This window comes from Anopheles nili, chromosome 2 (assembly GCF_943737925.1).
Source record: "Anopheles nili chromosome 2, idAnoNiliSN_F5_01, whole genome shotgun sequence".
NCBI classification, from domain to species: Eukaryota; Metazoa; Arthropoda; class Insecta; order Diptera; family Culicidae; genus Anopheles; species Anopheles nili.
The window spans coordinates 44,426,857-44,445,368 of NC_071291.1; the positions used below are offsets into that span (position 1 = coordinate 44,426,857).

General features: G+C 45.1%; 2 protein-coding genes across 3 annotated transcripts in view; both read right to left on the minus strand.

The window, feature by feature from the left end:
- Nucleotides 1–4,894, minus strand: part of LOC128723855 (uncharacterized) — a 61,918-nt gene extending 57,024 nt beyond the window's left edge. The window contains exon 1 of the mRNA XM_053817625.1: nt 3,853–4,894. The gene's annotated coding sequence lies outside the window, so the exon portion shown is untranslated. The remainder of the gene's footprint in view (nt 1–3,852) is intronic.
- A 9,024-nt stretch (nt 4,895–13,918) lies between these two features.
- On the minus strand, nt 13,919–17,735 carry LOC128721895 (ubiquitin-conjugating enzyme E2 G1). 2 transcript variants are annotated; one of them, XM_053815697.1, is made up of 4 exons: nt 17,694–17,735; nt 16,709–17,095; nt 15,426–15,525; nt 13,919–14,273 (listed from the first exon to the last, which is right to left on the minus strand). In XM_053815697.1, exons 2-4 carry the CDS (start codon nt 16,752–16,754, stop codon nt 13,919–13,921), a joined length of 501 nt encoding a protein of 166 aa, XP_053671672.1. In that variant the 5' UTR covers nt 16,755–17,095; nt 17,694–17,735. The 2 variants fall into 2 exon arrangements, with proteins under 2 accessions (XP_053671672.1, XP_053671671.1); XM_053815696.1 differs by having other exon boundaries at nt 15,423–15,525.
- Between the last annotated feature and the right edge of the window lie 777 nt (nt 17,736–18,512).

Below are 18,512 nucleotides of genomic sequence, written 5' to 3' on the forward strand. Positions count from 1 at the left end.
TTACACCGCAATGGCTGTTCACAATGGCGTTGGTTTAAAGTGTGCACGCACACACACACACACACGCCAGCTATCCATCCATTATCCGTTTACTTACTCCGCCGGAACCGGTAATGGGAAGTAACAACAGCAGCGAAAGGCTTTTCGCGATCACATTTCACATTTTCCACCGATCTCTCTTTATGGGTCTGGATGGAGGATTGATTATTTCATCTTCGCAAACTTCAATCGCGCGGCCATCAGCGGGTGTAATTTATTCGCCCGATAAATTAAACATTAAACCAATTACGCTCATCAAAGGACTACGCAAACGAGGGACTGCGAAAAAAGGCCGCGCACACTCGAAACTAATTTTCGCTAACGAGCAAACGGGGAATGCTTTTCCATCGTCAATGCTCCAAATGACGAGCGCAAAAGTTTCAAACAGTCTCGCAGCACTTTGCTTTAACGCAGCGTTTCTTCGACGTGACGGAGGGCCGCGTTTTTCAACGCACCCGAGTCGGTCCGGTCACTGTACGGGAGAGAGGACGAGGCGGTAACATTCCCAGCCCGCCGGCACCGGACAATTAAATGAAAATAAATCTTCGCACACAACTCGTCGAGGCGCGTCCTGCTTTGCTGGAAACATGCAATCAATTCTCATTCCCTGCGTTCCCCGAGGCTGACGTGCAATATGGGACTGGACTGCGATTGCAGAATTGCCCACCCCTTTCCATTCTGCCACCGTGTGGTTGAAGCGAGAAAAGCGGCACTAAAGATAATTGACCTCCGGTTGTATATAGCTGGCTGGCTTTGCAGCTGCGAGCTCCGGTATCGTGTCCGTCGGACGTGCTTCTCAATTTGCGACGCGAACTCAACTTGCTGGACCAACACAAAACGCCGCATATCAATTCCGTGCTGCGTCAGGGAATGAGAACCATCGAAGTGGCCCCACCGTTCTCGATGTTTATTGGTCCGGTTTGGCCCTCGAGGCGGTGTACGGAAACGTATCAATTCGTCAATTAAAACTGGACCTCAGCGAGATCGGGGTGCAGAGTTTAATTAAACGATACGATCGGGACGATCTTCAGCAATCGCTGCAACAGACCGCTTTCAATCGACTTCAGAGCAGAGGTTTTTGCTAACTTCTTACCGATGCGACGCGCTCTTAGAAATCTCGCACTGCTCATTAACCATGCAGATCGGTTTTACTGTGCCAGGGAATCGAATTTTCCAGCCGATCGCAACCATCGCGATCGTTTATCTATTTTTAACAGTAAACCTTCTTGAGATCGCGTGAATTTCTCCAACGCCACGCTTCGCTCATCCAGCAGCCTTGGACGACCTGGGTGCATCTCTCTCTCTCTCTTTGGGTGCTATCGCTTTTCATTAATATTTTTAGACGCGTCCGGCAAAAAATGCGATCAAAGTTCCGTACCCCGGGGTCGAAGATTATCGCAGCTCCCTTGACGAGCTGCATAATGGAACGTTATTTTTAACAATTTTCCCTATCAGAAGCAGCGCACTTTCAACGCAACAGTGTGCTGGATGATCTGTTGTTTTTTTTCATGAGCAGCACTTTTCATCAACTAATAGCCCACGGGAAGCTAAAAATGCACCCAAACGCCCGGGGTTCGTTCGTCGATGGCATAGTTTCACGCGTCCGTTTGGCTGACGTTCTGATGGACATCCTCGAACTCGCAACTGGCAGCGTTTATACCGTGGCTCCGTGGGTTTTTTGTCGCCTCCAGCGGGAGTGGTTTTTTGCGATAATAGCTCAGCAAAATGAGTTTTCCGTTCCAACAGCAGCTGCAGCAGAAACCCGAAAGGGCAAGAAGCAACAGCGATTGAAGGGGGAGAAAAAAAAACACCACTCGCTTCGAAACTGTCGCGTTCGATTTATCCCCATTAAACGTCGAAACGGGAGGTTCAAAGTTTCCTTGATCATGCGACGGTGGATGGAAAAGGTGATAGAAACGTTGGTGGTTTGTTTTTTTTTTCTTTCTTTTTTGCTTTCCACGAACTGAAGCTCGAAAGAGCGCGCTGATAGCAACCACCCACCTGAAGGGGAGAGGAGTTTACATCCCTACGACCTGCTAAACGCGCCCGCTAAACGATAGCGATAGTGCACTTGTGTTCGAGCGATCGAGCTCAATTTTTTCCATCCATTTCCGACGGGATCGGCAGGTTCACCTGAAAACAACACAATCCCGACCGGAAGTGCCTGCAAATCCCATCAATTCGAGCGGCGGGTGCAAAGTGAACCAAGCAAACCCAGGCTGGTGGGTAGGTTTTTTAATTGCATTAAACGCTCGCCCTCAATGAAGGGCATCCATTGAAGAGTGTGTGTGTGTGTGCTACCGATGGAAGCTACGGGACAAAAATAATCATCATGCAATGTCGTCAGCGTCGATTCCGTCGATTCTACCCCGATTGCCGGGCTGAACATCATGCAATATTTGCTTTGCAACTGAGATGATGCGCTCGAGAGACAACATTTTTTTCATCTTTCCTCCCCTACACACACACACACGAAAGCAAACGTCCATTCGTCCAGCAAACAAACCACGACATCAAAGCCAATCCATTAGCCATGTATCGAGCAGCAAGCGGGAAAGCAAGAACAACAAAAAGGAAAACGGCCAGAGGATCCTCAAAGGCGCCCACACGAAAGTGAAGGGACGTGTTTTTGTGGCCACGGTTTTTATTCTACGAACGTCCTACATATTGAAATTGACCCCCTCCCCGGGGCCATTGCCAGATGCAATGAGTGTTGATAAACATTTTAATCTACTCATCTCGTCCGGGCGAAGCGATTCCAACTAAAAACAAGCGCCTGTCGGACAGCATTTGTGCCGTGCCGAAGCGTTAGAAGGACGAACATTCCGCGGTACAGCGCCGTAGCCGCCGGTAATGGTAAATGATTCTGAAATGACAAAATACCGATCCGTGGTACGGACGTTTCGAACGGCCCACGTAATCTTTGGCCCGTATTCTTTGTCACCGTACACCGTCAACGGTCCCGTGTCCTTAATCGTGCTGCAGAGAGAGAGAGAGAGCATACTCGTACTTCCCCAGGATGTGCTTTCGTTGAAGAATGCTGCTTTTCCACCGTACACCAGGACATCAAGCGATGCCCACACGTGCGCGCACGCTCGCTCATTCCTCACGGTGGCCATTGCTTGCGTTTAACGAGATTATCGGGAATTATTCGCCGCACGTGAATGCATTATTCGCCTTGTGGGTGTCTTGGCCAAGGGCCTGTTCTCGGCTGGCATCGGCATAATTGAAGCGATCGAGAGAAGACGATAAAAAAAAGAGTCCTGCGTCCTGTGCGACAAAACAAGCCCATGAGCCGTGAAAATGGGAAACCCTCAGCATCGGGGTGGGTACTTTGAGCGTTTGATTTCGTCCTTTCGGGCTTCATTGTCCGGGTCGCCTTTTCACCGATTGCTTGATTTCGGAACTGTGAACATGAAACAGGAGCCATCGGGGCAGCTCGGCTCGACTTCCGAGAATTTGCCTTTTGGAGGAAGAAAAGCGCCGTAGAACAGTAGAAAAAAAGGACACTAAATCCTTTGGCGTTATCGCGGGTGAAAATGTCTCGGAAAAAAAATGGATGGTAACCGCAAAAGACGAACAACACACCATGCCGATGTACCATCGGGAATTAGTCGTTCAGCTGCGCCGGATTCAATCAGAAATGAGATTCCATTTACGCCGCACCCGAATGGAAGACGCTCCCATCCCATTTGGCGGATCGCGTTCGAAAAGAAAGCTCCCGATAAAGCGTCCCGTAAACCAACGTAACGAAATGACGCCCATTATCACCGCGTGGGCGAACAGGGCCAATACCGCAAATGGCAAACTCACCTGAATCAATAGCTGGCTTGGAACCACGGCGCTCATTACCCTGATCGGTGTGATAGAGCCGATTAGCACTCCATTTGGCCAACCGTACCACCACCCAGCAGGTGTGTCCCAGAAGGATCAGAGCTTGAGCGTAGTGAAGACGATCCCTAACGCACCTAACGTCAGGATGCCACGCCCGTCCAGTCGAGTCGGGGATATAATCACTTCCTGGCTAGCCTTCGGGAGCTGGGAACCGGAACTGGGTGTCTTATACCGTGACCTAGGCACCAGCACCGGACACAGTTGCACTCACACTGCCGCAGAATCACCGGGCGGTTGTTCTAACAATGCTTTTCCCGCACTCACAACCGCACTTATTTTGCCTCGTTTGGCTTGCTTGCTTGCTTTTTTTTATTCACGCCACTTGGCACACCGATACCACTGATCGCTTTTTCTTTTCCTCTTTTTTTTTTCTCTCCAAGTGCCTCTTTCACCAACCAAATCCACTGTACTGTACCATTGGCTTAGCGGGGTGTTTGCTCTCGCTCCACAAAAATAAAACGCAGCAGAAAGCCCGTCCAATGTTTGGTTCTGGAATAGGAACACGCATTAATTACCTGCGATGGATGAGCCAAGCGAACCTTCGAGCTGGTGGGTGGGTGGTTTTAAGGCGTTTTTTTTCTTCTTTCAAAAATGCCCACCCCTGCTAACGCCTTATAACTGCGATGAAACCCCGAAACAAACGAAGAGCGCCCCCATTCAGGAGCGTTCGATCGTGCGCCATAAATTATTCAACACAATCAATAACGGCCACGTCACTGAGGGCGGATGATGAGCGAAATGAGACCCGCAGACAGACCTTCAGTTTGTTGTTTCCCCACCCAAACGACGATGGGGGATTTTCCCATCCCCAATGGTGGTGGTTTAAATTCAAGCCTACCCCAAAACACAGCCAACCCGCCTTTATATGCTGGCTCGCGAACGTTCGGTTTGACGTCGAATGAATATGCATATACGAGCGCATGTAGCAACGTTAGCAAAAGGAAAGGATGGATTTATGCTAAAATCTGCCCCATCTCGAAATGTTTCGATAATGTCCTTCCTCCGACGAACCGGTGGTCGGAAAGCTTTTGCTGTCAGTGCTGTCAGTAAAAAAGAGAAAAAAAAACAGCATAAACAAAGCAGGCTGTGTGGCCGCCACTAGCAGCACTTATTCCGTTGTGATGTCCTTTCGTCACCGTCCACCAGGCGTCACTTCATTAGCTCGCACGTTTCACTGATTAGATTCACTGTCCTTGGGTATACGTAGAGACGCTTCAAACCTTCCTTTCAGCAGTCGTAGACCCGACGCCTGCACTAATGCTTCATTAGCTCGTTTCGGTGCGAAACGCTTTCCAAGAAAACATTTACGGTCGGTGTGAATAATGGCCGCCGTGCCAGGCGATGATTTACAGCATGCACATTCTAATTATCTCTTGCGCGGTTCGTACGAGCGGGTGGAAAAACGGCCTGTCGGGGGTTGCAGTTATTACAGGATCCATGCCACCATGCCGCCACATGGCACGGGTTGGATGAGACGTGAGATTAATTTGGTATGGACTGGCATGACATCTTCGCGCCCTTTACGAGGCCTTACGAGACGATTGCATTGCATTTGAGGCCTCCCGTCCGTTCGTACCGTCAACCGAGCTCAATTAATACGCGTGTCCAAATAATGCGGGCCCTTCACGGATGAAGCGCTGTCCTGCCGATGGTTGATGGAGGGTACGATCCTTCGTCAAACTGTGGCGTTTGGGGAGATGGTTTTCTCGGCACGATACCAAACCCCATCCATGCAAGAGCTAATCAGTTGGCGAACTGTCAAGCGATGGCCGCCTCCATTTCTGGTTGCTTCATCAAGTCATACCCATTTACAAGCCGTTCTTAGGCCACAACACCCCCGCAATGGTGAGTTAATGTTGCGAACATGTTGAAGCAACATTTTGGGGGTGGATGTTTTGTAATTTCATGCACCCGAACGGGCAAGGAAAAACGGAGCGAAACTGAGCATAATCCTGTCCGCCTTGAGATCACGAGCACACGGAAACCTTCTCTTTTAATAAATCGAACCGTGCGGTAATTTTAAATCATCCTCTCTCACGGATGCTGAAGAATGCGACGACCCACGGAAGGCTCAAGGATTACCGCTCGAATGATGGTATGAGAAAATTCGCCACAGTTTGCGAAGCGTCATCAAAGTCAATTCGCTGCGAGCCCGTTCTTTAAATAGCACCCCTTTTGCCAGAGACCAGTTCATCTTTTTTTTGTCGGGCTATTACTAGCTCAATTTTTTGTATCGATCGCTTCAAGATTTTTTTGTCGCCCCATCGACTTCTCTAGTTTGGCTTGATGAACGCCGTTTATTGACGTCAAAAATAGTATCCCCAATCCCGCGTGCCCGGTGGCTTCTTACGAATCCACAAAAAGTGACAAAAAGCCCAGCGCAACACGCGCCAATAATACGCTTCACTTCGCGTCGTTTCCGCAGTTCTGATCACAATCAAAATCCATGACGTGGCATGATCTTCATCGCGAGAATAGGACTGCGTGAGTTTCTTGAATGATTTTTGAGATTTTTTCTCCACCTGCTTCCAGGTGGCTTTTTACGTCTCCACGTCACAGCACGTGGGGAGAATGAGCTGGGCACGATTCGAATCGACTTGCAACGATTAATTGCCAACAATTCGTCGGTAATGCCAGTGGCGCACATGACGGAACACCTGAGCATATACAGAAAACTGTGAAGGCTGTGAGTGTACGCAAACGGTTATTTTTTTTTCCAATAAAAAAACGGAATGTTTTAACGATCGATTGCCTGAAGCATCACTAGTGATTGTGTGTGAGAAAGAGTCAGAACAATTTTTAACATTAAAAATTCAACCGATCCGTAGTGCTATCCGTGAAAATGCTACGTAAATTTAACACACTTTCTGCGGCCTTTCTCCACACAGCCTTCTGTTGAACCAACCGCCTAGTATTATCATAACTCTGACCCTAGATTGTGTCACCTCCATTGTGTGTCGAAGTTTTCCGCCATCTAAGCGTAGCCCGAATGCTTTATTCATACTCCATATACGGACGTACGGTCGGCGAAAAGTACGTGTTCGTATGCACACACGCGACAGGCTCATATATGCGGCTGAATGCGGGCCAATACGGGTCCTTGGGAAAGCGATAGTGAGCTTTTGCCCGCTTCTTGCGGCTAAGTTTAAATTTGTGCCGAGAACAAATGGGTGCATGCGGTACAAAAAGAAACTAAAAACGACGACGACATGTCACCGTGCCGGGTTGAAGTTATTGCGAGTCCAAATCGAGCAGCATATCTGCAGGGCCGTTTTTTGCACGGTTGCAGGAATTGCACTGATTTATGGCGGGATTGTGCATGCTTGTATATGCGGTGCGTACGTTTCGCTTAACAAATGAGCACTTTAATAAGGCGCAACTTGCTGCAAGAGAGAAGGAAGCTATACCTTAAGCTTTACTCGTTTTTTTTTTAAGTCTAAAAGTGTACTGCAAAAATGCCAGTCAGCAGGTACGAGCAGGTTGCAGTGTAAAACCTGTCGTGTCATAAATCGCACCCCCATTTCGATTAGGCTCCCTTACAGGTTCGAAATGGAAACTCCATTACCCGCAAAAGATGCACGAAAAAACGACCGTTTGGGGAACCACTATGATGCTGATGCTCTTTTCCTAATGCGCTCTGAGGTCATGTTCGATCGTCAGCATGCACCGGTGCGGTGGAAAATTGGGTCATCCACCCGATCGATTATCATAGTGCACCGTAGGGGAAGTGAAGGGAGAAAAACGACAGAGATAAAAAGAGCAAGAATGAGAGAGTGAGAGAGCGCGAAAGGAAGGAAGTGCAAGAGACATGCCATAGGAAGCCAAAAGTCGATCACTTCAACAATCGAACTTCTACCCACGTCGCATCCAAGCAGGCATTGCATGAAGAGAAAGGCACTCGGTTTGTTCGAGGACCGGCAGCAGCTCATTTCGCCGGTGCTTTATCGAAGGACAAGACTATCCAAAGAGAGAGAAAGAGAGACAAAAAACAAAACTGATGCTGGCGAACGAAACCACAACGTCAACAACGTTCTCTACTCTTTGCTGAGGCACACTGAGCCTCGATAGAACCGGCATTCTGCCGCGAAAACAAGGATGGTAAAATTGACCTACCCCTTTTTGACTCATCAAGCAATATCGATCGACCGGTTGGTATAAAAATGTGCACAATATTAAATTATTATTCTCCTCCGGGCTCGAGTTTCCTGTCCCACCACCTTTTCGGAGTGATAATTCGATTCAAATCGTCCGCGACACGTCAAATCGATTGAGCAAACATTACGCGTGTTATCAAGCTCATTTCACGAAACCTTTTTTCATCCCTCGCCTTGTTCGAGGGCCGACTTTGTGCTAACCTCGTGTTTTTGTTTTGCCCTTTCGGACGCCCATTTTTGGGATACGGTTACATCTTTATATGGATGAATAATTTACGCGCACCGTGCAGATTGGCTAGCCGTGTTTTGTTATGCTTCTCGGCTTCTCGAGTGCGCGGGAAAAGAAAAACAACCAGGAAGTCCCACGTACCAAGTGGCTCTGCCCAAAAGACAAACCACCACCTTCTACGAAATGGTGGGGAGTGAAATAAGAAAGAAAAAAAACCGCACCACCGAGAAGACCGGCATCGAAGAAGGCCAGCATCTCTTCGAGGTCATGCTGCGCCCGACCACCGGTTTGTTGGTGGCACGAATCATATGGTTGACGGAGTGTTTCCTTCTCGCTCTTTTTCTCTTTGTATTCTAGCTGACTCTCTATCGCTCTCGCTCTCGCTCTCTCTCTTACATACACGCTCAACACCGTTGCTACGACGCGTGGACGTTGTTGCCGTTTGCACAACTTGCCTTCTTTTAGCGCCATTCATGCGACCCCATTCGAGGTTTACCCTGTGCCACCCATTGCATCGGATTGATCGGCCCACCCGGTCCACCGGTGAGGCCCACCACCATGACACCGGCAAGCTCATCATCCGCGTGGGATTTGGCCGTATTTTGTGTCTTATTTTTATTTTCACCCCTTGTTTGAGCCACTTTCAAAAGGCCCTCGCTGACGCTTTTACGGCCGTTTTGCTCGCGCAGGTCGCGACGGATTTCGCGAGATGCAGGAACACAAACAGAAAGAAAACCCGGAAACACTCTTAATGCCCGGCATCTTCGCGAACGTCACAGATCGAGCGTGCAAGAACATTTTGATATGTTCTGCCTTTGGCGCCCTTCATATGGCGAGCCGCCAATGGGTGGTATGAAAGGAATGAAGCGGAATAAAGCACACACACACACAAATACGCACACACAACGCACAAAAGCCACTCTCTCCCACCCAACCGCCATCCCACCCAACCGTTTTTATGTGTGCCTTTTGTTCGGTTGGACCTTTGGCGCTTCACCGGTAAGTTGCAGCCGGTTTTGCGCGTCTTCCTTCTCTCGAACGCCACGCTGCCTTCTCTGACCCACGCCAACACCACTTCACGCGACGATCGCACACTCGCACGCGAAACAAACGGATCCCCACACCGGACCGGGCTCCAACGCGGGCTTTGAACACGGTTTCCGCAAAACACCAACACCGGCCGCACGCATCGTTTTGCTTCCGAAACCGGGTGGCACCTTGAACCGGGATGATCGAACAACGAAATACCTGTCGAGCTCACTTGGCTCCGCGCTACTCAGACGAGTCTCGTTCGCGTGCGGCCCTTCCGATGGCCGTTTGTTATGCCACGTGCCGCGCGGCAGGCATCCAACCACGGCAAAATTCAAAACTCATGTGTAAATTCAAACGTTTGCTTCAGCCTCCACCAGCGGGGGCTGTGTTCGCGTGGTTCGTGCGTTTCCCGAAGCGGCCAACCGGTCACCGTAAACCAAAACCGCTCGGCTCCCGTTCGGGATATCAGAGAAAAGCAACCATGGGCGCAGTAGGTCAAAATTTGAAATCTCAACCATTGCTATTAGGTGCGCAAATAAGTATACAATCTTTCTTTGGTGCGGTGAATATTTTGAGGGTGAGAAACGTAAGCAAATCATTAAATTTAAACTAATTGGAATTACTTATTTTCTATGCTAACATAAGCAATTTTTCTGCCCATCGCACGGATAGTGTTTCTAATGCAATTTGGTAGAAACATTTTGATTTGACGCATGTTCGAAAAGAATTAATTCCACAAATATGGAGCTTTGTTCCATCGATAGCTTATTTTTCGTCTCCAAAGCTAACTCTTTATTCTAGGAGTTTACCACCTCTGCCTTGCAAGCTCGTCGTTAATTCAACTTTGTAGTGTAAACTGTGCCATACAAGGTTTCTCTAGACAAAGATGTTGCAACGCAAAATGGCTATGCAGGATTCAAATTTTGCAAATAGTATACACTTTATTTCAAGCCTATCTTTCCGCTGAATAACCTGCCCATGCTTTATTTCAATGTCAACACCCTACGGTGGTGTACCTATTTATTGTACAATCATTTTAGCAAATTGCTCTGAAAGCACATTATCTCTAATTGTCCGTTTTGAAATTTACACAAAAATGGTTACAAAAATTGCTAAATCGATAAAAAGTGTATCTCGATATAAACACGGCATTTATTAACATCTGGCATCCGTATGGTCAAGCATGGATGTTGGAAGGCAAGGGCTGAAGGGAGGATGTATGGGGAATGTTTTCAAACACCTGCCGGTGCAATATGCCGGTCAGCTGCGCTAAGCTGCTAACTTTAAGCGACCAACCATGGAAACATTGTAAACTACATTCAGTTCAAGCAAAAGTATACGTTTATTACGAGGAAGCATTTCGAAAGCTTTCCTTTCCATGATCTGAAAATATATCTGTACCCAACTAAGCACCGCAACATCAATCTCCGGCATTAGCTACGCACGTGCTGCTGGAAAACGATGAACATAAGTTCTGCGCAGACTCACGTTAGCACGTGCATTAGGCGACGATGTTGTCACGCACTTCCTATTCCATGAATGAAGGCGTTGTGTTTGTGTTATCATTAGACGAAAGCGTCAGATAAAAGGATACTATGAACAACAATGATTGGACTTTTCAACAAGTCTGTAATATGATATTCAGCTGTATGTTCATATCAACCTTCTATATGTACCATGCCATAAGAATAAATACGTACAAAACTGCGAAACGGATCAAGTTTTTTTTATTCATTTTCAAAACTGGTTATACTCATATGGAAACTATAGAATGATAGCATGTTTGTACAAGGATGGTTCAACTCTAGGTATTCTCCTAGGCGGCATGATTTTGTTGAGTCCGGAAGTCGAGACTCCAATCAGCTTCGCATAGCGTCCACTCGTTGCCTTTTCCATTCGTTGCCTTTTCCCACAGAAGAGTTCAACCCACATAAACGAGTAATGAGCACTACGCACATTCTAGACTACTTTAATTAGTTCAGATGTAGACCTTCTTTATTTTTAATGTAATTGTTTTACAATTATCTCACTTGTACGCTCAATACTTCTTATGCTGTTATTGTGATCGCATACGTTGCCTTTCCGCGGTAAAGAATAGGTGAGATGAAAAGTATAGTTTTGTGAAGCTACGTTGCTTTGAGAAAAAGTTCATGTCTCAAAAGGAACCTAACCGACAGGGTGCCTAATTGGGAAATGGGAGGGGGGCAGCAAATGCACCGAACGGGTATCAGCCCTGCTTCTTGCGCTTTCAATGTGGGCCAATTGCTGCTACCAATTGTGGATTATTTCCTAGTTAAGCTATAGGTTGGTAATCCTAACGGTCCTTACTGCATTTAGTCGTTGAACCAGAGAGGGTTCAGGTTGCGTATCCTTTCCTAAGAGCTGATTGCCAAACCCCTCAATGTCGAATGCCATTCGTTTTCCTTTCTTATGCCTAACTAAGCTGCCTTTTGCTAGAGTACCGTGTCCCACCAGGTTGTTATTTCTTCCATCCGTTCACGACTGCCTCAGACATAACGTTCCTTCCTCGTGTCCTTTAGCAATACATACACACACACACTCAAACCTTTCACTTTCCCGCTTTATCATCTATGTCAGTAATTTTTGTTGTTGTGTTCCTTTAGTACGATTGTGGTTACAAGAAGCTATTGTTAGTACGGTAGCAATACCTATTTCCTACGCATTCCAGAACGGGTTTCCTTCTTCGTTCATTCCAGCAAATACCTGGCATCCTGTCATTTGAGCTACATCTTCCATTCCCGCACTGTTACTAGAATCAAGTAAACGACATCGTCCTCCTGCCAACGCTCTTTACACCAGATAACCGCGCCACATACTTTCAGTCCGTGTAGTCCGAAAACCGGGGAGCAAAATGTGTTCACCGGTTGGTGCTTCACTGTTCCGCACAATTGCTGCTAGACTTTGATTGCTTGGCTTTACCACCCAGCTTCAGCTGATAATAGGTATATTCTTATCGTATGTTGGATCAAGCATCGGGGAATACGAGAGTTGGGCAAGTCAATCCGAGCTAGCCGATATTAAAATCAGATTTTCGCTGGATACTCGAAGCCTTACGAAAGTATGATATTTACACTACCGAGCAAGAAAAGCCTCGCTAGAAAAGCAAAACATACAGATCTAGAAAAGGATCGAGAAAAGGAAGTCATTGCTCGAAATAAACAAGTTCGCACAATTTTAAGATGCATTACAATAAGCGTTCACCTCGGAGAAGCGATTGGAATAAGCCTAACTTACAGTAGATTTTCGTATGCGATTTTCAACCGGGTGAAGCGTCTGTACTGAAAATCTGCATAACGAATGGGTGGATTATGCAAAACGGAACACACTCATTCGATGAGAGATTTTGCTTGTTTGTTCTATCTTGCGTCCTTCATGGGACACGTTCCGACCATACCGGCACATCCTCGTCTGTTCAGCTTATGCTTTTTTCTTTGTTTTTTTAGCATGCTTGCAATTAGCTTAACCTGATTTGTAAATGTAATAAATGTCGTAGTTTATGTTCCTGAGTATCAAATTCTCTGCTCCGGCTGCATCATCCACCTTACGATTACTGGCGTTTGGTTGCCGCCTTCCAAAAATCCTCTTTTTTGTCTACAATCACCATCTTTTGCGTTACTGTATCACTTCTCTCCTAGCATATCGTAAAATTTTCACAACTTTGAGCCAAACACACACAAGAATTACAAGAACTCGTGAAGATAGAACTGTGTTCTCCAAGAGACATAAATTATCATGAATCCATAGCTTAATAAGGACCAAACGGCGGAGTTCATATGTTTTTACATCCACTTTTCGTTGAAACGGAGCGGAATTGGAACGCAGTATTCCTAAGGAAACGTGGCCTTGCTAAAGAACAAGTTCTTGGATACTATTCGTTACGAAGTACGTTACTTTTCTTCACTGCAACCATCCGCGACATCACTCGTCCATTACACACCCCAACACTTGCGTGAGGTAAGCTTCTTCGGGTTCTATCTCTTTCCCAATCGAATAGGTGTTTTTTTTTTGTTTTGTTTACCGTCCTCACCAAATCTGACTCCAGTTTGAAATGGGGTTCACACATCTTGCGACATCCTGGATATCTATCATCATCCTGCTATTACGTTAGTACGTTAGTAGTGATTTTATACTTTTTCTTTCCTTGCCTTCTGTTATTGTTGCTCATTTGGGACGCAAATATCGCGCTCACTTGCACCACCAACACGAGTTTAATACGGGTTGCGATTACACTTCCGCAGTCACACCACACCGTTACCACAGGGCTGGCTGGAGCATTTAATTAGGAAGTAAATTATGTGATTTCCCTGACCATACTCTTACCACAGCTCCTTTTACACTTCCATACGGGATGTTAAAGTTGCAACAGTAGCATCAGCAGCAGCGATAACAGTAGTGGATAGCCAGTCAAATAAGGGGCAATAGTAGTATAGACGATACCGGTACTTGATCCTTTCAATGCTTTTCTTTCGTTCATTAAAGGTAAGTGTAATCGTACAATAATTAATTAATAAATATAAGACAATTTAAAAAAAGAATTATATAAATGCTACTAACAATCTTCCTGACTCTTTCGCACACACCGCGCTACCTTTCGTTTAAATTCGGGATACGCCTCTCGCCATTCCTTTGCTGCGTCTACATTCGCAGGCGACTCATCGTTAGGGTCGGCCAACATCGAAATTACCGATATCAGAATCGTTTCGACCGTGTGCACCGGCAGCCAACGCTCCGACGCCTTCTCGTAGCCCCACTTATCGTCTCCCGGTTCATGCAGAATGCTTATACAAACGTCTCCGTTGCGATCGATGTTGGGATGCCAAATCTCTGTGACAAATTTCATACGTGGCGGTCTTAAGGGGTACTCCTTAGGGAAGTGCAGATGTGCCTTGAAGAAACCGCCCTCACTGAAAATATAAAACAAAATTCGTTCGTTACAACGATTAGCTTAGTAGCGATTGTATAATTTACGTTATTCGGATATTCCGAAGACAAAAACACAAGCTTCTTAGAGTGCCGTATGATCATCTACAAGTACTGTTGTAATCGCTAGTTACTAAGAGCCTGAATTATAGAGCAACTCTATCAGGCCATTTCAACCAACGGTGGATATACTTTTCTCACTTTGAGCACACTTGCATTAGTTTTTACCATGGCAAATGTTTTCTATTGTGAGTTTCGGTGTACGATTGCAATGTGGATCTCAATTGTTTATGTACACCTCATATTTCAATGCAACTTGCTTATACTGTTCTTCATTGTGAGTATTTTTCCCATATGACAAAGAGTTATAAGTGATTACTGTATCAACCATCTCCCAGGAGCTAACTTCCATTACAACAGCTGGGTTGCACATATCTATCAACATGACACATCTCTATCAATATATTCTTTTCCAGCTATTACTTCGTCTTTTTATTGCTATTTCGCATTGCTATTTCGAATTTGCTATTTCGATTTAGGATTGCTATTTCGCATTTGCTTAAGATTTTCTGTAATCATTAGCTATGTTGAGCCTGCTGAATAATAGAATAATTCTATCAGGCCATTTCAACCAACGATCGATATACTTTCCTCACTTTGAGCATACTTGCATTCGTTTTAACCATGCCAAATGTTTTCTATTGTGAGTTTGATTTCATGGAATGGAATGTTTAGACCCAACGCTATGGAAACACACGTGTTCAAATGCAATTATATGTACGAGATGACTTTTCTCAAATTTAGATGGAAAAGAAAAAAAATGGAAAAAGATCCATTGGATAGCACCTTGAGTCTGTTTATGGGTAGCAGATAATACAGCGATCATAATTAAAATAGAAAATATACCAATAAGTAACCTTCGTCAATGGTGCGCGAATGCTACGATTTATATCCTTTACAAACGAATATGATCAAAATATGAGAAAACTAAGCAATCAACTTTATCGATCGAAACCATTCATTATGCGAATGGAAAGCAACAATAACTTTGAATGTATAATAAAAAAAAATAAATCAATGAAGCAACCTTAACCTAGTTGAAATTATTATTGTATTTGTAAATTTGCACTTACTACAGGGTATCTGGAGGACCGATGATTAGCACTTCCCATCGAAAGATGTCATTATCGTCGATTAATCCAGCAGAAAATCCCTCAACAGGATTTTTGCTCAGCTCTACAATGATAAAAAAGTATGTTTTTAAAATAAAAATAGCACACAAATTACAGTATAATAATATTTTTGTTTTAGATGTAAAAGCTGGTTCCCTACGAGTGTTGACAATGCTCGAAGTTTCTTCGATACGTGTATATTGCTGGAACAAGAGAGCAGCAAATCGCTTGATTATTGCATCAGTCTTCCATGCCTAATTTAGTGCCAGAATGCCCATCCTCTCGTGAATTAATGTTTGATAATATTTTAATTTCACTATCCACATTTAAAATATATTCGGAAGGAGATTATTATACATATTAGCCGTAATTATCACTTAGCGCACTGATATATCTTGTCGGCTAAATATTCAAAAATGTTCATTCCTTTATTGCAATGCAGAAGCTATACGCATTACATTTATGTGCGATGTTACAAGACCATCGAAAAAATGATTAAAATGACCACATGATTAATATAGCCAATTATTTGTTAGACAGACATCTACACTACAATCAACAGCATTTCGCAATTTGGACTCCACAAAAGGATAACCGTAGCACCAGAGTTCATTGACACTCCTATCCGGTTTCAATGAAGGCAATACAAAGAAATATCTAACGTTCAACCCTTTGAAACTATCACTTTTGTCGAGAAAATTAACTCACAAAGCACACCCAACAAGGATCAACACAAGATATAAAGAAGCAGGAGAAATGAAGCATCATTTCATCATAAGGGTTATAAGAAAGTCTCCGAATAAACGTGTTCTTTGCTGGCTAAAAGCGCACGGCCCACAAAACGTAAGAGCACTCGCTTTGCACCACCAGAAAAGAATGAAAAATGGCACAAGGCGACAAGAAGCCCCACTGGAACCGGGGGCTCTAGAAATCACCAGTTCCGGCAAAATGAATGCTTGATAATGTGTGCTTATCGATTTCCATCCTAGCAATGTTTCCGCATTCTCCACCAGAACGAGGACACATACAATCGAATGGCAAAGGCTGCTGCTGCTCCCTGCCATTCGATATGCCACCGTTTACCGGTGACAAGGTCCTCGGTACGGCTTGGTAGGAACATAAGTTTGTAACACGCACCACCAAAGACAAGGACGATGCGAGGACGATGACGACGACGGCAAGGACTTTTTCCGTCTGGCAAGCCGTCGTCTCTCTTCCCCTTCCCATCCACGGCGACCCGTACTCACCCGCCAGTTGTTTCTTGAGCAGGAGCGATGACTGAGGTTCTGACATTGGATGTCCGGGATGTGGTTATGAGAAACTGCACTGCTCGAAGCCAACCAAGAGGAATATTTAGAGTTTTACTCTGCACTGATGATGCTCGGTTGCCGCTAGGTAGCCCGGAACAATAATTGGTGCTCTATTTTCTTCGCTTTTGCGATTACTTTCAACAAGCGTACTTAGTTGCCTCTTTGTCTGGCTCCACCGTACGGCTCTCTCTCTTTCTCTTTTGCTCCCTTGCTCTTACAGCTGGTGTCTGTCGTCTCGTTTCTCAGCACGCTCCTTCCACCAGCTTCTGAGTGTGGCGTACGTCTTTTGCACTAGGGCCCTTCTTTTTGCGATGTTCCCGACCCCTGTGGTGGCGGATTGAAGGAATTAGTTCTTTACTGTTCGATAGGAAAAGCCTCCGGTAGTACTGCGCGACACCATACGTGGTATACTAGAGAGGGATTACCGGTCAACTTCTTTTTTCTTTTCTCTATATATCGCATTCACTTTCTCACTCTCTCTTTCTCTCTCGCGCGCGCGTTCTCTTGCTCTTTCTCTCTTTTCAAATGCACAACCCTGCTAGGCTATCGTCACGAGCAAAAATGTATATCATTCTCAATTTAGACAGATTTATAATTAATTCACGCCTCGTGTGAATGTTGCTACAAGCTGAGCTGCAAAAAGGTATAGTACGAAATTTTTGCTTTCGATTTCGTCAACCACCTTCTAGAAAAGAGATCAACCGTTCCTTGCGCACTAGATAGCAACAATTCGTGGTAAAGCCGCTAACGACACGGACCGACCGATATCATCGGACCATCCGGAGGATAAATTTGCGCAATATAATCAATGGATGACTGGTCAATAACGCGGTTAGCCAACTAACGGGGAGAAGACCGATCAATGGCACGTGTACTAACCACCGGGGCAGGTGAAGAAAATTACTAAAATCAGAATAAAAACCGATGGTGGATCCAGCAGACGAACGAGCGACGACCTTTTCCGTGAACTTTTTTTTATTGAAGACCCAACGGGTGCTGTCAGTTGGTTGATGTTTGCTCCGAGTCGGATCCGGCGTATCGATCCGATGTAGGATTGGAATGATTCGCTCCGATGAACGACCCTGCAAGGGCAATGCGCAAAGAATAGTAGGTTTTTGAGCCGGCAGCTGAATTTAGTACTGAAACATTAAGTGAACAGCTCAAAAATAAAATGTATTAGCGGTCATCAAAATGAAATACAATGAAAAATTAGATCTTGAAATAATAGAAATTGTACCAAAACCCATAGATACTTTGCTTTTTGTCCACCCCTAGTCGTTGTTGACATGCGCTTACCGGAAGCCAGTTCAGTGCTACCAACATATTTTTGCACGGTCATGAACTTAATTAAGTTATTTCGTTCAAAGTATGTTTATTCAGTCGTATGGACATATGTCCATTTGAAAGCTGGTCCTAGAATTGCTACTGTGACGTCATGGCAAGCTTGTAACATGCGAATTAAAAACATTTTCAAATTTTTAAATTCAAATTTATTATTAAGGATTTTGAATACTTAAATGTAACATTTGGCTCCTTTTTTCAAGATTGCGCATTGATTTGATTAAATCATTGAATTCGTGACTTCAAATTTGTCATATAGCATCACACTTTTTGAGTTTTAAAAACACGAAACTAGATTTTCTATGGGACGCTGCCCAATAGGAACATATAAAATACGAGTACAGTACAAGTGGTTTTATAAAATCCATAAACTGATTTGCTACATCAACAACGTAATAGA